At 43.4% G+C, this 26,204-nt stretch overlaps 1 protein-coding gene across 2 annotated transcripts; it reads right to left on the minus strand.

Moving 5' to 3' along the window:
* Positions 1-1,570: 1,570 nt before the first annotated feature.
* On the minus strand, positions 1,571-24,810 carry IL22RA1 (interleukin 22 receptor subunit alpha 1). 2 transcript variants are annotated; one of them, XM_072609311.1, is made up of 7 exons: positions 24,501-24,810; positions 18,526-18,658; positions 17,448-17,632; positions 16,691-16,866; positions 14,569-14,707; positions 7,034-7,155; positions 1,571-4,431 (listed from the first exon to the last, which is right to left on the minus strand). In XM_072609311.1, exons 1-7 carry the CDS (start codon positions 24,541-24,543, stop codon positions 3,547-3,549), a joined length of 1,683 nt encoding a protein of 560 aa, XP_072465412.1. In that variant the 5' UTR covers positions 24,544-24,810; the 3' UTR covers positions 1,571-3,546. The 2 variants fall into 2 exon arrangements, with proteins under 2 accessions (XP_072465412.1, XP_072465413.1); XM_072609312.1 differs by lacking the exons at positions 18,526-18,658; positions 24,501-24,810 and having other exon boundaries at positions 17,468-17,628.
* Positions 24,811-26,204: the final 1,394 nt, after the last annotated feature.

A 26,204-nucleotide genomic window follows, 5' to 3' on the forward strand; every position in this document is an offset into this window, starting at 1 on the left:
TCATTAATGAACATGGGGAAGGTAAACCTCTTTCAGCCACTTTGCTATGGAATGAAGTAGACTAGCTTGCTGTCTGATCTTAAGGAGGTCAGTTTCATCAATTTAGGATTTAGTTATCCCCTCTCTCAAAGGAAAGATTGGACTTGATGGTTTCTAAGATTTCCTAGTCACTGCCAAACTTCCAGTACTCTTAAATTCTAAGACTCTTTCCACATTTGTCACTCTAGTTTCTGAGGCCCTTTCTAGCTCTAGGTTCTAAGACCCCTCCCAGCTCTGACATCCTGTGTTCTGAGGACCCTTCCAGTTCTAACCTTCTCTGTTCTAAGACACTTCCCAATTCTGACATTGGCTGTTTTACGGTATCTTCCAGCTCTGATCTTCTAAGGTTCTTTCTTAGTCTAATAACCCATGTTCTAAGATTCTACTATAGTATGATTCAAAATTTCAAAGAGTCTCAGAATTGGAGGAGTCCCCTGTCATCAAAGGTTTACCTGTTTCTCTTATAAGAATAACATCCTTAAGTAGTAGACTTGGTTTGGTCTCAGAGGTTTTAGGGGATTATTAGACACTCTTGCCTTAAAGAAAGGACCTGGGTCCATGGGAAATCTTTCCATTTGTCACTTTACTGATGAAAATGACATGAAATAATGGTTAAATATTAATAAGAAGTTGATAAGGATGCCAACAGGTGCAGCTGCTTCAGCAGCAGAGGGAGGGAGCAGAAGGAAGTTTATCTTGGAGGGAGAAGGTTATCTTATGTCTCTTGGGAGAGGAAATTGGCCCAGCCCCACAGTCTGAGGGTCTGATCCTCTTTTACAACAACATTTAGATGAGGCACAGAGAGGGTGTTTGAGGGGGAGGAGATGAGCAGCAGCTCTTGTAGAGTCATACTTAACTCCCTCATGATTCTCCTCCTTTGAGACCCTCATGCCTCATTGAGAGGAGTGGGGGAAGATGGGGATTGGGGGAGGGGGCTGAGTTTTAGCTTCTGCTCTGGGCCCCAGCATCCTCCTCTGTGAAATGAAGGGAGTGAACTAGAATTGGAATTTTGCAAGTCTCTTCCACCCTAGCTCCAGATCCCAGACCATGGAATTACCCTTGGCCGCTCCTGTCCAAGTCTCTTCCATCACTAGAATATTTGAGTTCTGTGATTCTAGACCCAGCTCTTGTATTAATCTTCATAGCTATTACCATTTAGATAGTGTTTTAAGATCAAAGTGTTTTGATATTATGTCATTTGATCTTTACATTAACCCTATAAAAAGGTGCTGTTATTACCCTCATTTTTGTGGGTGTTGAATTGTTTTTGTCGTGTCGAGCTCTTCAGACCCCCATTTGGGGTTTTCTTGGCAAAGATCCTGGAGTGGTTGGCCATTTCCTTCTCTGGCTCATTTTACAGATATGGAAACTGAGACAGAGATAGATGACTTACCCAGAATCACCCAGGTAGTGGCTGAGGCTAGATTTGAACTCAGGAAGAAGAGTCTTCCTGATTCAGGCCTGGTACTCTATCCACTGTGCCACCTAGCTGTCCTTAAACAGGACAAAGCATTGAGACGAAAGAATCTGATTCTTTTACAAGTATTTATTAGGCCCCTAATATGTATCTGATATTTTACTAGATGCTCAAGATACTAAGACTAAAAAAAACCAAACTCTGTTCCCTTAAGAAGTTTATATTCTGCTGGGGGCAGGGTACAAATACAATGTATACCTAAATAAGCAAGCGTAAAATATATAGAAAGTGATATAAATTAATTTAAAGAGGAGGAGAGCATTAAAAACTAGAAGGAATCATCAGAGCATAGACTTAAGCTGAAAAAGCTGAAAACAAGCAACCTTACCTCATCTAGTCTATCACCTTCATTTTATAGGCGACTTATTCCATGTAGGACACGGGGTGGGGGGAAGACAGAGGGAGACAAAAGTCAGTGATGCCTCCAAGGTTGTGAACTAGAATTATTGGAAGGATGGCTGTTGCTGTTTACTTGTTTTCCATTGTGTGCAACTCTTCATGACCCCATTTGGGGTTTTCTTGGCAAAGATACTGGAGTGCTTTGCCATTTCCTTCTCTAGCTCATTTGATAGATGAGAAAACTGAGGCAAACAGGGTTATAAGGTGACTTGCTTTGCTCAGGTCACTCAGCTAGTAAGTGTCTCAGGTTGGATTTGAACTTCTGACTCCAGATCTGGCACTCTATCCACTGTGCCACCTAGCTGCTTCAGCAGAATGGTACCCAGAACAAAATTTGGAAAGTTCTGAGGAAGTAATAATATTGGGAAATACAATGAGTTCTGTTTTGAACATCTGTAGGGTAGATGCCTAGGTAGAGGTGTGTAGGAGAACTCTGGGTTTGTGGGCCTGGAGTTCAGAAGAGAAAATATTGATTTGGGAGTCATTTGCATGAAGATGACAATTGAACCCATGATGAAATCACCAGACAGATAAGCATTTAAGTGCCTAGTTTTTGACAGAGTGCTAGGCACTGGAAATAGAGAATAAAACAGTTCCTGTCCTCAAAAAGCTTCCATGGAGAAGGGAGTGGGGTGGTGAAAGCACATGTATACGTTGAAATATATGCAAATATAAACAAAGCAAATACAAGGTGATTTCTGGCTTGGCAGGGGAGGAGAGTGCATTTAGTAGAGGGAATAGTCGATAGTGTCTGTGGAGAGATAAAGAAGGTTGAGGACTGGATTTGGCAAAGAAGAGAAATGTGGTCATTTTGGAGTGGTCTCAAGGAAGTGAGCAAGAAGGAAGGAAGCTAGATTGTAAGTGACTGAGAAGTGATTGTTGGGAAAGGCAATGGAGGCGATGAGTGTAGACAGGTTGGACATGTTTGCAGGCTACGAAGCATGGAGGAAGAAATTGTATGTGAAAGAGGGGCCATGGTGGCAGAATCGATATCCTCCTAGAAATGGGGGTGAGGGCTACTAAGGTGATTGCAATGGGAGAGACGAGGCTCAGGGCCTAGAGGCGGGTTCCATTTTCTCTCCACCCTTTCTCTGCAGGCTCTTCTCCTCTAAAAGGGATGCAGTTCCCCAAGGGCAGGGGCCATCCTCCTTTTAAGTAGAGTGACTCCCTCAAAGTCAGGGCTGTATCCATCTACTCAGACTAAGGGTCCATGGCAGGACCTCTCTCCTTCCTCAGACTGGGGACTCCGTAAAGTCAGGAGCTGTCTCCCCTTTCGGACGGGGGAACCCCATAGGCAAGGACTATCTTCCCTCTGACTGAAGAGTCTGTGAGGACAAGGACTGTGTCCCCCTGTCTCAGACCAAAGGCTTCCCAAAAGCAGCTAGGGAGAGCCTCAAAACTCAGAACTGAGGTTTCTGGAAGGGCAGTGATTGTGTTTCCTTTCTGTGACTTCGTGCTCCCTGAGGGCAGAAGCTGTATTTACCCTAATGTCAATAGGGACTCCTTGAGGGGAAGGGCCCTGCTTCCTAGAACCTCTAGCTCTCATGTGGTGATTGGCACGAGGTTCTGCCCCTGGCTGTATTCCAGGTTGGGGAGTGTGGCAGTGACTGTCAGAGCATGAAGACTTTCCTTCAGGACTCCCACTGTACTGTGAGGTCCAAATCTCTGAAGAGCAAATCAAGCTCTGTAGACTGCCCTTGGCAGCCCTCCTCAGGTCCTGGAGGAGGAACTTCATCTTTGGGACACACTACAGAATCTAGCAGGCCCCAGGCTCCCTCGATCTGTTCCCTGGGTTGAAATAGGAGGGAAGATGTGGAGGAGGGAAGAGAAAAGGAGTGGTCTTCAACCTGGACAGAGGAAAGCAAAGAGGTTTGGTTGCTTAAATATCCTGGAGCTATTGATTCCAGACAACCAGTTGGGTGAACCAAAGGCAGGACTAGGTTGGGTGGCTGTTCTCTCTGGAGTCCTGGGGGCTGATGAAAGAATCCTTTTCCTCTGGAAATCTTCTGGGGTTCCTGGGAATTTGACAGTAGGGGTCCAGCTGGGTTCTGCTTGGGCTGAGGTTGGCCCACTGTCCCATTGAAACATTTGAGGTTCAAATCCTGCTGTGGGGACATTTCTCCCCCTGAGTCCTCCACACACGTGCCATAAGATGGAGGCCATTGGTCAGGGGGTGCCTGAGGAGCATAGGATAGGAGCTTTGTCTCAGGAGCCACTTGTGGGGCATAGGAAGGGGGTGCCACCTCTGGGACTGACTGAGGGGCATAGGATGGTGGGGGAAGTGCTTGATGAGCCAGGAGGACAGGGATGGGTATCTCATTCTGTCCAAGGTAGGTGATATCAGGCAGGCCAGGGGGCAACTGAGCTCCTAGGGTCTCCCTGGGACCAGATATCTTCACCTGGGAGTATTGGATTGGGGGAACCAGGCCCCCAGAGCTGCCAAAGTCCATGACTGGGATCAAGATATGCTCCTGGATGAATCTCAGTGGCTGAAAGGTCAATACTCTCTGCACATCCTGTGGGGAAACAAAGACATTAGAGCAAAGTTAAGTGGGATGGGTATATTCCACAGTAGGATATGGTCTAGACTTTGGGTACTCCAGGGTTGCATGCTCAGATGAAGAGCAGAAAGGGACTTTGGAAGTCATGGAGCCCAACCCAACCCTCTCATACTACAGAGGGGGAACCTGAGGCTCAGAGGAATCAAGGGACTTGCTTAAGCTCACACAGCTAATGAGTGGGAGGTCTATCAGGCCTTCCAATGTTTTATCCACTTCACCATGCTGACTCTGATGCAGACCCCCAATGTCAACTACTCTTGGGCTCATCCACATCTCTTGGAGGCATTCTGGGACAAACCGGGCGGAGAGGGAGGGGGCTGACCTAAGGTTGGGAGATTTTCGAGACATGTCACAGCTCTGCAGGGTCTCTCTCCCTTCTTTCTCCCTCCCCTTCTCCTCTTCCCCAAGATGATGACAAAGATGGTAAGAGTTAACATTCCTCTAGGATTTTAACTATCACAACCCTCTTTATAGACATAATTTAATTCAACACTCCCTTGAGCTAGGTTGGAATCATAGAACTTCAGAGCTGGACGGGACAGACCTCTGAGATCCTCTGTCCCACCCATGCTGGAACAATGAAATAGCATTTATTAGGCACTTATTATATTCCAAGCACTGCACTAAGCACTGGGGAAACCAATCAGAAAGCAAGACAGTCTCTCCCCTCCAAAGGCTTATATTCTAATAGGACGAGGTAAGAATAACCTTCTCTACCTCATCACTGACAGGTAGTCATGCCACTTTTGAGACAACGTAGGAAAGTGCTTGTAGACCTCAAAGCTCTAGGCAAAGGTCAGTTCCTACTCTTACTCTGCTGCTTAATAATGGTCAGTATCAATTATACTTTCATTCCCATTTCTAGAGGTCAAGAGAAGGGAAATACTTGTCCAACTGTGACATTTCCTACCCTCTTCATTTCAGCCCTCATCACCTTTCATCTGCATGACTTCATTGGTTTCCTAATGGGGTTCCCTACCTTTGGTGCCCCTCCCCCCTCTGGCCCATCCTGTACAATCCACCATGTTGACCCTCCTCAAACTATCTGAGCATTTCAGCCCCCTTCCTCAAAAATCTTCATTGGCTTCTCATTGCATATAGAATAAAATACAAACTCTTCAGCTTAGGACTTGATGCCTTCCACAATCTGGCTCTCATTTACCTTCCTAAACATTTTATATAAATTTCTTTCCAATATTCTTTATTCTAGTCAAACTAGCCTGCTAGCTGGTAGTAGTAGTAGTAACAATAATAGCTAGAAAGTATTCTTAGGTTTGAGAAGTATTTCACAAGTTTTATTTCATTTGATCCTCACAAAAATACTGGGAGGTAGGTACTATTCTTATTTCCATTTTACAGATGAGGAAACTGAGGCTAAGAGAAGTTAAGCAACTCCTCTAGAAAGTGTCTGAGGTGGGAACCAGGTCTTAGACTCCAAATTCAATACATTTTCCACTGGGCTATCCAGTTGCTTGTTCATGAAATATCCACAAAAAGTTGCAAGTTCAGAGATTTAATAGTGTGTAGAAGTCAGTGAGGTGGTCAAGAATTGTATTGGGAGATTGGAGAATATGGAAGCAGCTCAGAGCCAATCAGACTGATCCTTTCAGGCAATTCTCACACAAGGTGGTGTGGAAGAGTTCACTTGACTTGGAGGCTAATGATCTACCTGGGTCCTTGTCCAGGCTTTGCTTTTTGTCAGCCATGTGCCAATTAAATTTGATTAACATCTATGTCCCACATTCTGAGCTTCATGAATAAACAGTCCTTGATCAATGTAATGCATGCACTCTTACCTTCACCTCTTAAAATTCCTACCTTACCGTAGGGCTCAGCTTGAGTAGCACCATGATCCCCTAACTGCTAGCATCTTCCCCTCAAAATTTTGGATGTCCTATGTGTGTACATATTATTTCTTCTCACTAGAGCATAACCTCTCCCTTTTCTTTCTGTTCTCCAGGGTCTAGGATATAGTAGGCACTTAATAAATGTTTTTTGATTGATTACTTGTGTATATGTTATATCCTCTCAGTAAAATGTAAACTTCTTGAGAGCAGGGATAATTTTATTTTTGTATTCTCAGCATCTAACAGAATATCTGGTACACAGCAAGGACTTCATAGATGTTAATCAAATTTAATTGGCCCATGGTTGACAAAAAACAAAGCCAGGACAAGGACCCAGGTAGATCATTAGCCTCCAAGTCAAGTGAACTCTTCTCCATCATGTTGTGTGAGAATTGCCTGAAAGGATCAGTCTGATCGGCTCTGAGCTGCTTCCATATTCTCCAATCTCCCAATACAATTCTTGACCACCTTACTGACTTCTACACACTGTTAAATCCCTGAACTTGCAACTTTTTTGTGGATTTGGATTCTAGGTGACTTGAGAGGATAAACTGGGTCTGTTTTTAAAATTCTATATTCCAAGCCTAGGGTCCAAGGGAGAGCTGAGGGGCCTCAGGGCCCCCTTCTCCTCTGTAAGCTACAGGCCCTTCTCCTGGAGGCACCCACCCCCATTCTCCCACCTCATTTCCCAGGGTCTCAAGGTCTCTCACCAGTGAGCTGGGCTGCTTAGGAGGCTTCTTGACATATCGATAGCTCAGGTAACAAAGCACAGCTACAAGGAAGCCCATGGTGAACAAGCACACCCCTGAGAAGGAATACAACCATGTATGGTCTAGGGGAGAAAAGAAGGCAGATAGAAGGAAGAAGGTGAATGGTTTGATACAGGGGCCCTTCCCATTTTGGAATTCTAAATGCCTGTGACCATCTTTCCCTCCCCTTCCCTCCCCTCCCCTTCTCTTCCTTCCTTCCTTCCTTTTTCTTCTTTCCCTCCTCCCTTTCTTCCTTCATTCTTTTCCTCTTAGAACATCTTGTGCCTTACAGGTTCTATCCTCAGAGATACAATGGTAGAATGGGTGTGGATGTCTGTGGGTGTGGAAATGCTTTAGATTCATGGCTTTAACATTCTAAGAATCCTTCCAGTTCTGCCATTCCATGTCCCAATGGACCTTCCACCTCAGATGGTCTATTTTCTAAGGTCTCTCTCAGCCCTGACACCTCTAGCACTGACACTACATATTCTAAGGGCCCCATCCAGCTCACATATTCTACATTCTGAGATCCCTTCTAGCTTTGACAGTCTCTGCTTGTGAGTGGAGACAAGGCTACAAATTCAAGGGACAAGAGGAATTCAGAATCTGGGGGCTTGTCAGCCAAGTGTACTATCGTGATACCTCCTATCACTGATGTGCTTTTGCCTGAGTCTCCTCACTCCTGGAGAAATGGATAAAATGGGGTTTCTCAATCTGTCAGATGGAGGACCAGTTTCTATACAAGGTGATCTCCTCAAAGTGAAGTCTGAAACTGGGGCGAACAATAAATGGAATTAGTTTATACGTTATTCTGCAGCATAGTAGGGTGAGGCTCACTGATGAGATTATATGTCATATATATGTTTACATATAAGCATACACACATGCATACATATTATATGCATAATTCTATACATATACACGGGAACCTAGGGATTCCTCACCCTCTCTGAGACCCTGTAGGAAACTGCTAGCCTCAACCAGAGCTAGCTAGCACACAATCAGTTAAAATCTTAGAAAGTATGACAGATCAAGACAAATAGAAGCAGGATGACTGATGGTCTCTCACTTTGACCTAGCAATCCCACTATTGGATGAGTGCCACAAGGAGACCGAGGAGAGAAAGAAAGGTCATGCACAGTATGTACTAATATATTTATAGCAACACTTTGTCTTGTGGTAGCAAAACACTGGAAACTATGTGATTGCCCATTGATTGTGGAAAGGCTAAACCCATTGTGGTGCATGACTGTGCTGGAGCATGATTGCGCAAGAAATGATGAATGTGAGAGATTCAGAGAAACCTGGGTAGAAAGATAACAGGTGAAGGAAACAGAGGCATAAGAACACTGTACACATAGACCTCAATGATGTAAATGAGAGCGACACTGAAAATAGAAATGAGTCTTTTGGGGGGTCCAATTAGTATGAACTAAGAGCCTGATTGTGAATGAATAAAATATAGAAAGAATCCAGACCTGAGACCTAGATATGAACTTGAATTGGTCAATCCAATTCAATCCAACATACACCATCTAAAGAGACTACTATGTGAGAAGCACTGGAGATGCAAAAGGTCTGGACCTGTGATTTTGTTACTAATGGACACTTCCAGGTGAGGAAGTTCCCTCTATCAATGCAGGTTGGCAGCCTCTCTGAAACTTACACAGCCTTAGAGAGCTACCTAGAACACTGAGGGTAAAGAGTCATATTTCCAGGACATACATCTAAGTCTTGATGGCTTCAAGGCCAGCTCTCAATTCCATTCTCTATTGTCAATTCAATAAATATTTATTAAACACTAACTATGTGCCAAGCACAGTGGTAAGTGCTGGGGATACAAAGAAGAAAAAGAAAGATAGTTCCTGACCTCAAGGAGCTTACAGTCTATTGAGGGAAAGACAACACACAAAAGAATGCTGAAAAGAGGGGAACACTGGGGAGCCTGACTGGTGAAACCAAGTAGAGAGGCTGATGGAAAACAAAGAGATTGCTGGAAAGTTCAGAGCCCTCTATAAAGGAAGGCTTTGAGTGGCATTTATTTCTATCCACTGTGATATGATGCCTCTCCTGCTGGGGTGATGGGGGGAGATAGAATGGAGAAGACAAAACCAATAGCCCCTGCCTTGGAGAAATTTATATTCTAGTGGGACTATACAACTTACATCAAGGTGTAGCTATCAACCGGAGTGGCCTCCTACCCATTGATCCGGGTATCAGTGGAAATGACATTAAAGAAGAAGAGTTATCTATTTTGCCAATGCACCCTAAGGACTACACTCAACCCATCTAACCTTCAATTGAAGCTTCCTATACTCATTGTCTCCCAGTGTTAGAATGCGATTTCCTCAACAGCAGGGACTCTCTAGCTTTTCTATTCCTATGTCCATTGCTTTGTCTAGTACTCTGTACATAGCAGGCACTTAATAAATGCCTTTAAATTAGTTTATTTTAAAATTCAATTAATTTTATAGACTTGAGAAATGTGGCACAGTGATAAAATGAGCTTTATAGTAGAAAGGTTTTCATTCAGATTCTACCTTTGTTATATACTAACTTTGGGACCTAGAGACAGCTAGATGGCACAGTGGATAGAACACTGGGCCTGCAGTCAGGATACATCTGAGTTCAAATCCGACCTCAGTTGTGTGACCCTGGGCAAGTCACTTTTCCTTGTTTGCCTCAGTTCCCTCAACTATAAAATGAGCTGGAGAAGGAAATGACAAATCACTCCAATATCATTGCCAAGAAAATCTCAAATGGGGTCACAAGGAGTTGGACACAACTGAAATACATACATACTCACACTAATATACTACTATATATTATATGTACACACTATTATATTACTACATATTATATATTTTCTTATATTTTTAATTGTGTGTATATATAGATTGTGTGAAGATGTGTGTGTGTGTGTGTGTGTGTGTGTGTGTGTGTGTGTGTGTGTGTGTGTGGAGAGAGAGAGAGATAAAATTCATCTGGAGGAACATAAGTTCAACATTCGGAAGATAAATAATGACGTGAGAAGGAAGGGGACATGAGAGTATCAGAGCCCAAATTATACGATAAAGCAGTAATTATCAAAATGATTTGATCCTGGTTAAAAACTAGAGAGCTCAGATAGTAGAACAGATTAGGAACATAACATACAGACTCAAAGGAATTGAGTAGTTTACTGTTCAATAAATCCAAAACCCTAGCTTCTAGGAGAAGAACTAAAGCAGTATGGGCCAGGCCAGAAGTATCAATCACATACCAACTGGGAGTGCTGCCTGAACCAGATTGAAATATAATTGGGAAATGCTTAACAAAATAAATAAAAAACAATGAAACATAGATAATGTTAATATGTGATTTTCTGAGTCAATAACTTCTATATGAGTTTGGCCCCATTGGCTCAGACCAACACGTCATACCATACACCAACATAATCTCCAAATGAATACATGATAGATACCAAAGGTCACATCATAAAACAAATAGAGTAAGAAGGAAGAAATTACCTGTCAGGTCTATGGATAGCAGAAGTGTTCATGCCAAAAAAAAAAAAAAAAAGGATAGAGAGGGCCACAAAAGATACAATGTACAATTTTGACTATATAAAATTTAAAAGTTTTTCCACACAAAAAATTCAACATAGCTAAGATTAAAAGAGAAAAAGTGAACTGGGAGAAAAAAATCTTTGCAGCAAGTTTCTCCCATAAGAGTTTCTTTCCAGATATATAAGAAAATGATTTGAATTTATAACAAGTCACTCCCCAATTGATAAAGGACCAAAGAATATAAACAGGCAATTCTCAAAGAAAGAATCCAAGCTTGTGGATTGCTTGTGATTTGCCACATGAAAAAATGCTCCAAATCATTAATAATTAGAGAAATGCAAATTAAATTTCTCTGAGGACTAACCTCACAGCCATCAGATTGGCAAAATTGAGAAAAAAAGGAAAATGACAAATGTTGGTGGGACCGCAGGAAAACAGGCACATGGATACATTGTTGGTGGAGTTGTGAACTGGTACAGACATTCTGGAAACCAATTTGGAACTACACTCTCAAAAATATTAAATTGTGCATATTTTTTGCTCCAACTATTCCACCAAAGAGATCAAAATGTACATGTACAAAAATACTTACAGCATCTCTTTTTCTAGTGGCAAAGATCTAGAAACTAAGGCAATGCCTACCGATTGTGATATATTAATATAATGGAATACTATGGTTCTCTAAGAAATGATCAAATAGATCATTTCAGAGAAACATGGGAAGATTTGTATGAACAGATGCAAAGTGAAGAGAACAGAGCCAAGAGATCGGTTTATACAACAACATTGTAAAAATGAGCAATTTTGAAAGACTTATAGACTCTTATGGGTGCAAAGATTAACCATAATTTCAGAGGACTGATGAAGGTTGCTGCCAACTTGACAGAGAGGGGAGGAGTATAAAATGAGTCATCTATCTGTTGAACCTAGTCCATAATGGGAATTTGCTTCTCTTGACTATGCCTATGTGTTACAAGGGTTTTGTGTTTTTTTGTTTTTTTAAGAATGAGAGATAAAAATAAATGTTGTTAATTGAAAAAAATGTTTTTTTCACTCATTCATTCATCAGACACTGTCTTCAAGATATAACAAATGAGGAAATTGATAATGAAGTGAAGTGTCCAAGGTGACATGTCTGAGTGAGTAACTACTGTCTCCATTCTACTACTTTGTCCATTGGCCTTAATTTACAAAAGGTCATTCTCAATGTTGATAATGCTGTGGATGGAAATCACAAAATGATGTCATACCATTATTTTGTGCTTGGCTAATTGGGCTTTCTAGCATTCTGCCCTTGAAGACCAGATTCTTCTGGACTATGAAAACAAAGTTGGAAGAAGCCTGTGGTTTGGGGGGCTCCTCGGACATCCCTGTATCTCGTGTAGGGCAGGTGACCTTGGTTCTCTGCCTGACTCCCCTGTTTGTCATCCATACTTGGTACCTCTTCTGGTCCCCTCCATGTTCTCAACTTTCTAGATTCTAAGCTCCCCAGACAGTTCCTAGAATCTTCTTTCTTGTGGTATTGGAGATGGTAGCACCAGTCAGGCATGGCTGGCTGAGATGCTGCCCCTCCCCATAAAATCCTTGACCTCATCATGGAATCCACCCCATGTGGAAACTGAATGGTCCCTGGGTCCCTTCAAGGCTCAACTCCAGTGCAAATGACCTGCTCTATGAGGCCTTTCCTTTAGTGCTTTCTCCCTTCTGCAGTCACATCTGCCATGAAATACCTTGGTAGGAATTTGGATTAGAGCTTATATTTACTTCTACCCACATGTTGCACCCCCCACCCCAGAATCTAAGTTTGAGGCACTAGGAGGTGCCATAGTGCACAGAGCACTGGTCCTGGATTCAGTATCTCCCTGAGTTCAAATCTGGCCTGTGTGACCCTGAGCAAGTCACTTGACCCATGAAATGAGCCGGAGAAGGAAATGACAAACTATTTTAGTATCTTTGCCAAGAAAACCCCAAATGGGGTCAGAAAGAGTCAGAAATAACTAAACACTAAGAATATAAGCTACTTGAGGGCAGAAGCTTTTCTACTTTTTTCTTTGTAACCCCATTACCTACCACAATGTCTGGTACACAGTAGGTGCTTAATAAATGTTGAATTAAATTCAGTTCTGCCCACTGAACTAGGAGTGAAAGGAGGTGAAGTAGAGGCATTGGATATCAGCCTTTTTCTAGAAATTTTTTGGGTACAAAAGCCCTTGAAGAACCAGCATGCACCAAGTCCAGAATGTGGGCTCTTACAGCGCTATTGCTTTTCCTGATCTTCCTCCTGTTGTGGTCTAGAGGTCCAGCAAGTCTCCTCTGACTACTGACACCTAGTTAGGTCCTGGCCCTTCCTGTGGCTTGGATATCTACTTTGCGTGGGAATGAAAGAGAAACAATAATTCCACAAAGCAGAGCATTCCAAATCCAGAAATCCCTTCTGGGGCTGACAGTTGCACTTTCCCAAGAGGGTTTCATGCCTGCTAATTGGAAAGCAAGTTTTTCTTTTCTTTCTACTTACTGTGAGTTTCTGGAGGAGGAAACTCAAACAAGTGCTGGAGGGCAGGGAGAAACACAAAGTCTACGATTAAGCAACTACCAGGATTTATCAACTCATCAGCTCTTGGATAGTTAAGAACTGAGTGTACTAGGAATATGCTTCCATATGTTTCTCTCTCAAAAGATTTCAAAATACTAACTTGGCAACTAACCTTGGCAAGTCATTTCTCTGAGGCCTCAGTTTTTCACATCTGTGAAATGAGAGAGCTGGATTAGATGGTCTCTCAATTCCTTCCCAGCACTGACCTATTTTCTAAGCTCCTCCCAGCTCTGACATCCTATGTTGTAAAGGCTGTCCCAGCTATGACATTCTATGTTCTAAGATCCCTCCCAATTCTCATATTAGCACTGACTCTGTAGTCAGGGGACCTGGATTCAAATCTGACACTTACTGCCTGGGTGACCTTGGACAAGTCTTTTGAGCTGCCTAGGTCTCAGTTTCCTCATCTGTAAAATGAAAGGGTTAGACTGAGCTCCCTCCCAGTTCCAGCTCTGAGATTCCATCTAGGATCCCAAGTCTTTTCCTTGACCTATGAAATCAGGCCACTTTTTTATCTTTTCTCTTAGTGCTAACTCCCCCATCCCCAAACCCAGTGAAAGATAGAGAGGGTAGAGTGATGCTTTCACCCAATTTCCCTGTTAGACCACTTGGGAAGAGGAGGGTTTAGCAAGCACTCTGCCTTAAAGAATCCTTCCCTTCTTTAAATGAACAGCTCATGGCACCTCCTAACTGGACCCTTGTTCTAAGAGGCCTTTTCTTTTCTAAATTACTTCATTTTTACTCATTTGGGTTATTTAATCATAAATTCTTTAGTATACATCAGGTGTTTAATAAAAGTTTATTAATGGCTGACTTATTAATGGCTGACTGGGTAGATGATGTGTACCCCTGTATAATGGAAACTCCCTGCATTTTTCTTTTGAGGTTCAGATATGGGATTTCATTGTGATAGAGAATGCAAAGTGGTACAGCACATATACACTGACTTGGTATCAGTGGGCCTGGGTTCAAATCTGAGTTTTGTTACCACCTATATGATCATCTACAAATTGTTTCAGCTCTTCCAGCCTTGGGTTCATGATTTGGAAAATGAGAGCTGGACCAATTCACCTCAGAAATTCCTTCCAGCATGAAATCACCAATCCTGGGATCCCAGTATGGAAGCCCGTGTACCAGTCTAGATGGGCAACTCTTCAATGGACTGCCTGGAGGCACCGAGCAGTTATGTGATTTTGCCCATAGTCATATTAATACTATGTGTCAAGGGCAAGACTTGAACCTGGGTCTTTCTGACTCCCAGGATAGCCTAAGGTCACTCGGTGAGGCAAGAGAAGGAATAGACCTTGACTTTGGGGTTATTGTTTGCTGTTGGAATCACCGGAATCAAAACTCACCCATCAGTGTCCTCACTCGGCATGTATAGGGAGCACTCTCCTTCAAAGGGGTGGGGATAACAATCATAGTGACCCCCTGGTACTCTGTGTCTGGAGCCAGACCAAAGAATTCATATTCTTTTTTCTTCCCTTCAAAGTGCTGCATTACATAAAACAAAAAACAAGGGGGAAAATTTCACTTTACTGATTCCCAGCTTTACCTTCACACACTTTCCAGGTTACAAAATGTTCTAATACATATGCTTGAAACAACAACACTTCTGGGAGGTTGTTTTTGTGTTTTGTTTTGTTTTGCTTTGAGCATGGATTTGAGATTTTCCAGTGTGAGGGACTCCACGTGAGGCAGCTCTTTCCACCAGCACAGAAGGTACCTATCCTACAAAGCAAAATCTTACAGAACTGTCTGGGAGTACAAAAGCATAAGAGACTTACCCAGGGACATGCAGACATAATGTGTCAGAGGTTAGTAATAGCAATAATGATAATAATAACTGACAGCAACAATAATAAGTTAACATTTCTATAGCACTTCAAGGTCTGTAGAGTACATTATTTTCTTATTTGACCCTTGTAGATGAAGAAACTTGGGCAGACAGAGATATAAGTGGCTTGCCCAGGGTGACACAGCTGGGAAATATCTGAGGCTGAATCTGAACGCAAGCCTTCCTCCATGGTGCCACCTAACTGCTGCCTCCAATACAGTATGATTATTCCCATTTTACAGATTAGGAAACTGAAGCTGAGGGGTGAAGGGCACGCTGAGGATCACACAACCAGTGGGTGGCAGAGGTAGGTTTCCTTGAAAGGTAGTGTGCATGATGGACAGAGTGTCAGAAAGATGTGAGTTCAAATCCTGCCTGATTAGATGTGTGATTCTGGCCAAATCTTTTAACCTCAATGTATCCAGCTTTCAATCTATTATCCTATGATGCCTTCCATTATATCATCCTACTCTTACACTGGTCATTGTACAGAGCCCAAGTTATTTTTATTTTTATTGGTGTCTTTTGTATTTTACGCCCTATTCCTTGGTAAACATTTCCTTTCTCCTTCCCTTGACTGGTGAACTTTCCCTAGTAACAAAGATAAAAAAGAGGAACTCTGACCATTCCTGACAGTGTATGTAATATTCCGTACCCATAGTCACCCACCTCTCCAAAGAAAATAGGGAGAATTCTCTGAGCTCTTCTCCAGAGCCAAGTTGCAGCTCTATCTATTTGATCCCACATTCACTTCAAAATATGTCTTTCAATTGTTCTTCAGGGAGATCCAGAGCACAAGTCCCAAAGAGGCAATACTGTGCAGCACAAAGAGCCCTGCCTCTGAGTAGAGGGAGGTGGTTTCAATTTCCATGTCTGCCACTTACTACATGGGGATGATTAGCAAGTCACTTAATCTTGCAGCTAGATAGCACTGGGTCAGGAGTCAGGAATAACTGAGTTCAAATCCAGCCATAGGCATTTACTAGCTGTGTGTCCTTGGGCAAGTCACTTAACTTCTGTCTGCTTCAGTTTCATTATCTGTAAAGTGACAATAAGAAAAACACTCACCTCTCAGGGTTGTTGTGAGATAAATGAGATAATATTTGTTAAGCATTTGGCACAGTGCCTGGCATAAAGTAGGTGCTTAATAAATGCTTATCTTCCCTCCCCCACCATAAATCTCAGTTTCCTCATTTGTAAAATGATAGGGTTAGATTGGAAGTCCTCCTGAAGCTCCTTCTAAGTCTAATATTCTATGATTCATTTCCCAGTGAGGGTGGGCAGAGGAGACTTAACCCAAGAGGCAGAAGAGTAAATACAGACCCATTTGGTTCGTGATTCCTACTTTCTGTTATGAACCATGTTGTGCCCAAGTGGAAGAAGCTACCTTGGAAGGTAATGGGCTCCTTGTTTTCTGGAGGTCTACAAGTAGAAATTGGGGGATCATTTCTCAGGGATGCTGGGAATGGAATTCCTGCCCAGGTTGGGCTCCGGTTGGAGTCCCTTTCAGTTCCAGGGGGTCACAATTCTAAGGAGTTAACACATCATCAGTCAATTTTCAGGTCAAGTCCCAATTCTATCTCCTCTCTGGGGAATTGGGGAGGGGACTTTTCCTGGGACAGGGTGGGCTTAGGTCTTACCATCTGATAAGTTTGGTTGATGTGCAACTGAAGACGATAGAACAGGTCTGGGAATATCTCTTCCAGAGTTTGCTGGTGGCCCTTGCTGGTCCACTGGGCAGTGGGTGAGGGATGCACAATGAACTTTACAGACCATACACTGGGGATGCACGTCACCAGTGGTGGTTTAATGAGTGCTGGTGCAAGTGGTAGAAAGAAACAGGAGAGAGAAAGATGATTGAACCAGCTCTTCAACGAAATTTCACTATCATAAGTGCTGACTGACTTCTGCCTAGATCCATACTAGGGGACACAGAGAAGGAAAACCCTACAAAAGCCTGTGTGGTTCAATGGTGAGAATGCTGAGTTTGCTACTGCAGGGACTGGAGTTCAAATCTTGACTGTGGTCCTTACTAACTGGGCATCAGTTTCTTTATATTTAAAATGAGAGGGTTAAATTAGTTGATCTTTGAGGTCCCTTCTTGCTCTGTCTATGATTCTATGACAAAGCAATTAATTTTACCTTTTCAAACCTCCATTTCCTCATCTGTAAAGTGTGGAGGTTGAATTAGGTACATTCCAGTTCTAAATCCGTGATTCAGAGTTGGGGGGAGAGAGAGAGGAGTAGAATTTTAAATGTTAAAAACTGCTGCAGGAGGAATATAGGTTAGATGAAGTAAAGGGTCCCCTTGTCCCCGACTCAGCTCAAAGCCTGACACTGTCCTGGGTGCTGAACCCTCTCCCTGCCCCACACCCTCAGAAAAGGAGCCGGCCTTACTGTCTCGGCAGGCACTAAACCTTGTCGTCTGCCTCCACTCCATGATATCTCCATGGCCTTGACTGGAGGCCAGCACCTTGGCAAAATACTGCTCCTCCATGTCTCTTGTCTCGTAGGTCATGTTGCACGATGTCTGGGTAATATTCTGACACTCCGTCTTGGGCTTCCATTTTGAGTCTCCGTACCTATAGGGCAGGTCAAGAAGGGAGGAAGGGGGATTCCCTTTAACTTTGGAGCTGACTCCATCTCCCTGTAATGATGATGATGATGATGAGGGAGAAGAGAGGGGAGGGAATGAGAGGCAACAAATGGACAACTGGAGAGTTGTGGAGAGCAGAGCTATTACCTGACCCCACAGCTGCAAATAAGTACAGGCCTCAGCCTGGTCTGTCCAAACAAGCCAGCCCTGCACTTTTACCATGGAGTCAAATCAAAATCACAGAATTCAAAGTTGGAAGGGACCCCACAGGCCATCCCTGGGCTATTACATACATAATAAGAATCTCCAAGTATGTGAAACTGCATTCTTGCCCACCTCTCCCATAGTCTTTATCCCCAGCAAAGAGCCTCAAGAAGGGATTTGAGATGGGGCTGTCATGAGCAGGAGTCACTCATTCTGGGTTCCCTATTCTCCCTACTCTTTTCTCCCCACCTTCAGCTACATCCCACATACAGATCCCAGTACTGAGAACAAAGGGTGCAGCCAGAAGGAGAGAGGATGGCTTACCTCAGGGAGTTCCTGAGTGGGGGGAGGGGAAAGATGCTCTTAAGGGGCCCCCAGTATGACGGAGGGAACAGAAACGTCCTTGTCTTTAGGGAGCCCCCAATCTGAGGAGAGAGGCACAATATTTGCCTTCAGGGAGCCCCTAGTCTGAGGAAGGACACAGTCTCTGCCCTCAGAGGGCCCCTCCCAAGAGGGGCACAGCCCTTGATCTCTAGGAGCCCCAGTCTGAGGAGGGAGTCAGCCCCTGACTTTAGCGAGCCCCTCTCTGAAGGGAGAGCTACAGTTGCTGACTTGGGGACACTCCAGTTGGACTCAGGGAGGCGCAGACCCTGCCATCAGGATATATGGCTATACCTTTTATACTGCACACTGTAGACTGTGTCTGGGGGGCTTCCCTGGACTTTCTCCCATTTCAAGACGTTTTCAAAGTTGTTTGAGTGGAATCTCAGGTTCTGAAGAAGCTTGGGATTCTCCTCTGCGATGTATGCTGAAAGGAAGGTCAGAAGCCAGTGAAGCAGGAGGCTCCCAGACCCGGCTCTGTGCTGTGCTCCTCCCCATCCATCCTCCCTGGGAAATCAACATTGTCCACTGCTCACAGCTACTGGCCACTGCTCTGACATGGCCTGAGGGCTGTGATCCTCAGGCAAAGGGCAGATGTGGCCTTTTGAGTCGCGAAGATGGGGGGCAAGCATGGGACTTGGTCAGCCCAATAGCATGAAAGGATTGAAGAGAAAGGCCTTCCTCTGAATGGGTAGCATACAATAGAAATTAGTAGAAAGGACAGTGAATTTGGAATTGGAAGGTGTGAATTTGAGTCCAAGTTCTGGTATAGATTTTGTCTGTGACTTTAGGTTGGTGAGTTCTTCTCTTTTAACCTCTGTTTTCTTATCCATTTGAAAAATAGAGGTTCTCTGGGGAAAGGTAGAGTGAGAGACCAATAATAGCTCACATAGCTTTAAGGATTAAGACATTTTCTTTTACAAAAATCCTGTGAGGTGGGTAGTGCCAAGTCTGATCGAAACAGTTTTAAGGCTGGTGGTGTCTGGAAGTGGGGTGGAATTGAATAATCAAGATAGCTGGGTTCAGGGTTTGGTTCTAATGCTTTGACTGGGGCAAATTACTCCACCCTTAAGTTTCCTCTTCCTCTAGAGCTCACATTTTTTGTTCTAAGGTCAAGCCCTTTCCTTATTCTCCATTTGTTAGTTCTCTTACCCCACCCTGTCCATCCCATCCCTAATCCATTTAATCACACCTCAACCTATCCCATCCCATCCCATTTCAATCCCATCCCATCCCATCCCATCCCATTTCATCACTGGACTTTTTTCATTAGGATAAGTGTAGACCCAAGTGAGGATACCCTTTATCAAAGTAGGTTGGCACCTTTTAAGCAATTTACAGTATTAAGAAGTTGACTAGCACTGAGAGGTTAAGAGACCTGCCCAGGGCCATACAATGCAGAGGCAGGGCATAAGGCTGCCTCTCTTTGTTTTGTATGTATCCCTGTATTTACTCATCAGTGAATATATATCCTCCTAGTATTTATAGATTAATACTATAATTAATATAGATTAATTAATAGTGAGGACCTGAACTGAGTTCAAATCTCACCTCAGACACTTGACACTCACTAGCTGTGTGACCTTGGGCAAGTCACTTAACCCCAATTGTCTGGGTCATCTCCAGTCATCCTGCTGAACATCTGGTCATTGGATTCAGATGGCTCTGGAGGAGAAGTGAGGCTAGTGACCTGCACAGCCCTCCCTCACTCAAAACAAAGTCAAGTGCAAATCATGTCATCATTTCTCTGATGGCATGGTCTTCTTTGGCAGCAAAGGATGAATGAACATACAAATCCTCCTAGTGTTCTTGAGGGCAGGGACTATCTAACTTTTGTGTCCCTATGTAGGCAGTTAATCAGGACTTGTTGATTGAATGATTAAGATCCATCCTAGGTCTGATATTGTGTCGCTATGACCTTTGTGGAGAGAGAAGACGATCACCTGGGGTCAAGTGGACATGTACTCTGGAGTTCAAAGTGTGTGTGGGAAATCAAAGGGGAGGCCAGAGATGAGTGGTGGGGATGCATAGGACTGGCAGTTCTATGGTGCACTCTGTCCATCTAGGGGTGAAGGCATAGGTACTGAATGGGGGGTGGAAGAAATTCTTTTCTAACAAAGAAGGTCCTTGTCTCTGTCCCTTTCCTTTATCCCACTACTTGGGGTAGGGGTAGAGGGGAGATTGAATGAAGACATGAAAGGGGAATGAAAGACAAAGGCTACCTCTCCAGGTTCTGGGCATGTGCAGATCCCTTCCTTCCTTCCCTGAAATGCTTGGGAAAGGACCACATGCTATGGACAGGAAGGGTGAGGGAATGTTGTAGCCTGAGAAGGAACAGATTGGATTCTGCTGGGCTGAATGAGACAATGATTGGCGGCTTCCTGGGAGGTGGAGAATAATTGTCATTTGTCCCTCATTCTCCAAGAAGACCATGACATCAGGAAGGTGATGCCGTAACTTGCAAGTGGATGGTGAAAAATAATAATTTGATCTCATAGCACTACTCTGAGTTAGAGCAAAGCTCTGTTTGTGTTCAGTAACTTTTCCAACCTACTACCCCAACCCCGTGACCCTGACATTAGTTTAGCCTAGATGCCAGTAGTGAGTAAGTTTGTTTTGGGGTTGGGAGGTTCTCCCAGCCCAAGGACTTTCCTCTGCTGGGCTTCCCTGGAAATTAACAGAAACATTCAATAAGCATTTCATAAGTGATTACCTTCATAGGAGCATAGGATGTAGAGCTGGAAGAGGTTATTTGACAGATGAGGAAACTGAGGCCCAGAGAGGTACTGTGGTTTGCCTAATGCTACTCAGGTATGCAGCAAAAACTGAGAGTGGACAGGGTGTGATACTTGAAGTTAGCAGAGTCTGAGTTCAAATCTTCCTTCAGGTACTAACTAGTTGTATGATCCTGGGCAAGTCACTCTCTCTTAGCTTCTGTTTCCTTATCTATAAATGAGGATAGTCCCTATCAGATCTAGAGCAAAAAGCTGTATTTCCTCTTTGTCCCCATTTTTATTTTCCCCAAATCTATTGTCTGCTTCTCAGAATGAGAGGATTTCCACACTTCTCCAAATGCAAGTTGTACATCATGAAATCCTGTCTGGAAATGTATCACTTAGTTGAAAATCCTGGATTTTTAGGAAATGAGAATTTCCATGATTTTAGGTTTACTGAGGTGTTTATAATTATTTTACATCATATATTAAGTAGATCTGTGTGTCTATCTACCTATCTTTATATTTCTATCTATCTGTCTGTCTTTCTATCTGTATCTCTCTCTCTCTCTCTGTCCCTCTTGCCTACTATGTTGCAGGCACTGTGCCAGATGATAAGAACACAGTGGGACAGTCCCTCCTCTCAAGAAGCTTAAATTGAATCTTGAAATGTTTGTTCCAGCAACTTTCAGCCCAGGATCTCCCTCTAGAACTGTAAATGCTGTGGTCAGCCTGGGAGCATCCTTCCTCCAAAAGGATCAGGATGAGTTGTTGCTAAGGCCCCCAGTGGTGGAGACCCAAGCAAAAGAGTAGAGAAATTTATAGTGAAAGAGACATTAATGATCATCCAGCTAGGTAATACAGTGGAGTGCTGGACTTACTATTGGAGTTAGGAACACCTGAGTTTGCCTCAGATAATAGCTGGGTGAGAGAATCTCTCTAAGCCTTACTTCCCTCATCTTTAAAATGGGGATACTAATAGCACCTATCTTCCAGTCTTGTTGTGAGGATCAAATGAGCTAATATTTTTAAAGCACTTTGCAAACCTTAAAGTGCTATATTAATGCTATTACTAATACCACTCTTGTATCATAGACTTTAGAGCTGGAAGGGACCACAAAGATGATCCAGTCTAGCAGTCACATTTTACAAATGGGGAAACTAAGGCCCAGAGGTGAAGTGATTGGCCCAAAGTTACAAAGTAGCCTGTTGAAAGGTTAGGATCTGGATCCCAGTTCCTACAGATCACAGATGAGAAAACTGCAGACCAGAGAGGCGAAATCCTCTGTCACAGTTCACAGGTAACAAGACGAGTCAGGGATCTTACTTCTCTAGACCCACCGACTACCCCAAAGTCAGGCCATAGCCCTAGCCGCTGCCTGCCTTTGTGGGTCTCTCAGAGATAAGCCAAATCCCTCCAACTCCTCCTGGCTTGGGGATTCCCAGCTCTCTAGGTTGCTTGGGGGCAAGAGTGGGAGGAGGTATGAAAGCAGTTCCTTTGAAGTAAATGGTCTAGTCTGCACTTGTCAGGGCGCTGGGAAACTGTTCTCAGTGGATTTTCAACTGAGTTGCCTCTTTCCAAATTGGAGCTTCAGGGAACCTCAAGAGTCGTTGGGACCATCTCTCCGTCTCCGATCAGGCACATGCCCCCCAAACCCTAGTGTTTTAACACTCTTTGCCTTTCATTTAAGCATCTCTAGGGAAACAGAGGCCTGACCCGGTGCCTTATGACTCCTTGTGGGGTCAAGGAAGGAGCCCTGAATTTGGAGGCAGAGGACCTGAGATTCAATCTGTTATTTAAAGCTACATGACCTTAGGCAAGTCACTTTATCTTTGGGCCTCAAGTTTCCTCATCTGCAAAATGGGGAGCTATTGAACTAAGTTATCCTCTAAGTTCACTCCAGATCCTATGATCCTCCTCTCATTAAGTTCTCTCTAATTTCTACATAGAATATTGCTGCCACCAACATGTTCTTCAAGTTTGTGTTCAGAGCATATATACCCCTTAGCCTTTCCTTCTACTGGTCAAGGAGGCCCAATTCTCAGGACAAAAGAATGAATAAAACCTTCATTCCCAACAAAATCTCTCACACAGGGTGGTTGTGAAGATAGAGCTCTCTGCAGCCCTTCAAGGGTATAAATGTACATGTTATTATGCTTTTTAACCCCAAGTGAGAAAGGCAGAATGTAGCCATAGCCCTCCCTCCTCTCCTCCACTCCAGGACCATGTGGCCTGGGAATGAGGTAGAGGAGCCCAACTGGAAGGGGGAGAGAGAGAGAGAGAGACAGAGAGAGAGACAGAGACAGAGAGAGACAGAGAGAGACAGAGACAGAGACAGACAGAGTCAGAGAGAGACAGAGACAAAGAGACAGAGAGAGAGAGAGAGAGAGAGAGACAGAGACACAGAGAGAGACAGAGACAGAGATGAGATAACAAGAAAGATTGGGGCTTCATACAGTACTTGGTACTTTTGTGCCAAGCTCCGTCCTTGCCAAATGTTATCACTCAGAGTAGAAGGAGAAAGCCAAACCCCTCATCCCTTTGCCTTACTTGTCAGTTCTTTTCTTTTCTGAGGAGAAAACTCTTTTAGGAGAGATGAAGTCAGGAGTGTGCTGGTAAATGTTTAACAATCAGTTTATATTAACATATACGTGTGTATCTATATGTATATATGCTCACTGATTGTTTATATGTGCATATGTGTATGTAATTAATAGTGTCATGCATATATATGCTCAACACACTTAAAATATATATATTTATATAAATGTATTTTATATTCATGTTATATACATGTAAAAAGTGTGTCATGCATGTATATGCTCAACATATTTTACATATATTTCTTTTATAATACATATTATAGACACACAAATATATACATGACACATTTAAAATATATATGTATTTATATTATGTTAATATATTGCATATGTAAAGTTTGTCATGAATTATACGACATACTTTAAAATTTAATCTGTACTATTAACATTTTCCCCATCAATCAACAAAACCACAAACAGGGAGATCAAGCCTTGATTTGTAGCATTTGCCAGTTTCCAAGGTGTAAACGCTTACCCTGAGACTTCACTATTAGCTCTCCCGTGCAGCTTAGTGCTTGTTCCAATACCTTCCTGACTTAGAGTGAAAGACCCTTGGGGCCATTTCCCTCTCTAACCATATTGCCAAGCTCTCTTCATACTCTGACGTTCAAGGATTCAGTGCAAAGGTCACTTCGAAGCTTCAGTACTGGAAGGGACCTTAGCGATCCTCTGGTCCAATCCTTTCGTTTTTTTCAATTAAGGAAACTGAGGCCCAGAGAAAAGGGATTTATAGATCACACAGCTAGTAAGGAGGAACATAGATATTTGAATGCAGTTCCTCTGACCCCAACCCAGTACTTTTATCAGAAAAAAAAAAACTGAAACCCTGAGTAATTTCTTGTTAAAGCTGAGGGAGGGAGAAAAGCTCTCTCTGCCCCCTATCTCCTGAGGGTTTTTTAGACCCTGAGGAAGGGAAAGAGGGTCTGGCTATGGGGCACTGGGGAAACTCACCATTCAGGATGCTGATGGCTAGGATAACTGGTAACCACTTCATTGGGTGCCCTGGAAGAGGAAAGTCAGGGAAAGGGCCTCCACTCTTGCTCCACTTCACTCCTCTTCTGTCCTTTCACCAAGTCTCTTCTTCTCTCTTTTTCTCTTTTCTCTTCCTCTTCTCTTTTTGCTTCTCTTAGGCTCAACTGTTGGAGTGTGCTGGGGAGGGTAGGGAAACCTTGGCGCCTAGGCAGTCTGTTCCACCCCAGACCTGGGACTGAGGGAGGGAAGTAGGGAAAGGGCAGGGCCAATGGGGGAGGGTGGAGTCATAGCCAGGGAGAAGTAGGTGTCCAAAGGTGCTGGACTGAGCTGTCAGGAATGTAGGTGCCCTGGATGGCAGCCAAGGGAGGTCCTTGACTGCTGGCACAGAGCAGCTGGTTTTTCTCGACTCTGACTTCATGTTCCATTCATGGTTCGTCAGTTAGTCAGTCAGTCATTCAATATACGTTTGTTAAGTACTTGCTATGTGTCAAGTGCCCTGCCAAATGCTGGCAAGAAAGGCAAATGATAGTCTCTGATCTTAAGGATTTCATGGATGAATGAATGGTTGAGATGACATAGAAATAAGATATAGCTAAAATAAACTGGAGATAATCAACAGAGGGAAGGCACTAGAATGAAGATAGATCAGGAAAGGCTTCTTGAAGAAGGTGGCAGTTGAGTTTTGGGCCAAACCAAGAGGTAGAAATAAGGAGGGAGAGCATTCCAGTCATGCCAGATGGGAGATGAGCATTTTGGGCAAAGAGTAGCAGGGAAGTCACTGTCATTGGATCTAAGGGGAGGGTTCATGGTGGAGAGCAAAGGGTGAGAAGACTAGAATGGTTGAGGGATGCGATTTATGAAGGATTTTGAAAATGAAGTGGGATTTTTTTATTGAAGGTGATAGGGAGCCACTGGAGTTTATTGAGTAGGGGGGAGTGACATGGTCAGAAGATCATTGACCATTGACTGGAAGACAGACTGGAAGGGACCAAGGCTTGAGGCAAAGACAGCAGCCAGCAGGTGATTGCAATAATCCAGGCATGGGACAAAAAGGGAATGAACAAGAGTGGTGGCAGCGTCAGAAGACAGAAAGGATCACATGTGAGAGATATTGTAAAGTAAAATTGATAGGCGTTGGCAAAATATTAAATATGGGGGTGGGATGAAGGAGCATGAGGAGTCAAGGATAACACCTAGGTTACAATTCTGGGGGACTGGGAAGATGTTGGTGCCCTTGACAATAATAGGGGAGTTAGAAAGAAAACATATTTTGGGGGAGAGGGAAAGATAATGGGTTTAGTTTAGGGCATGTTGAATTTAAGATGACTGTTGTACTGTTGTTCAGTCATTTCAGTCATGTCTGACTCAAATGGAATTCAATTCAACAAACATTTATTAAGCATCTACTGTGTGCTAGGCATTGTGGTAGGTGCTGGGTTTAACAAGACTGAAATAGAATGGCCTCTGCCCTCATGTAGTTTATATTCTAGTTGTTCAATTGGTTCTGACTCATCATCACCCCATTGTGGTGCTTTCTTAAATTGTCATTTTCTTCTATGGCTCATTTTACAGAGGAAAAAACTGAAACAAACAGGATTAAGTGACTTGCACAGGGTCCCATGACTAATAAGTGCATGAGGCCAGATTTGAACTCAGGAAAATGTTTTCCTGACTCCAGGTCTA

Source organism: Notamacropus eugenii, chromosome 5, assembly GCF_028372415.1.
Source record: "Notamacropus eugenii isolate mMacEug1 chromosome 5, mMacEug1.pri_v2, whole genome shotgun sequence".
Classification (NCBI taxonomy): Eukaryota; Metazoa; Chordata; class Mammalia; order Diprotodontia; family Macropodidae; genus Notamacropus; species Notamacropus eugenii.

Bases quoted from the DNA above. Each gene is read 5' to 3' on its own strand.
- IL22RA1 (XM_072609311.1), bottom strand. From the start codon at position 24,543: ATGAAGTGGTTACCAGTTATCCTAGCCATCAGCATCCTGAATG. The intron at 14,708-16,690 runs GTAAGACCTAAG...TATGTAATGCAG, and splicing joins TCAACCAAACTTATCAGATG to CACTTTGAAGGGAAGAAAAA. The intron at 7,156-14,568 runs GTGAGTTTTGAT...TTTCTCCCCTAG, and splicing joins CCGAGTGAGGACACTGATGG to ACCATACATGGTTGTATTCC.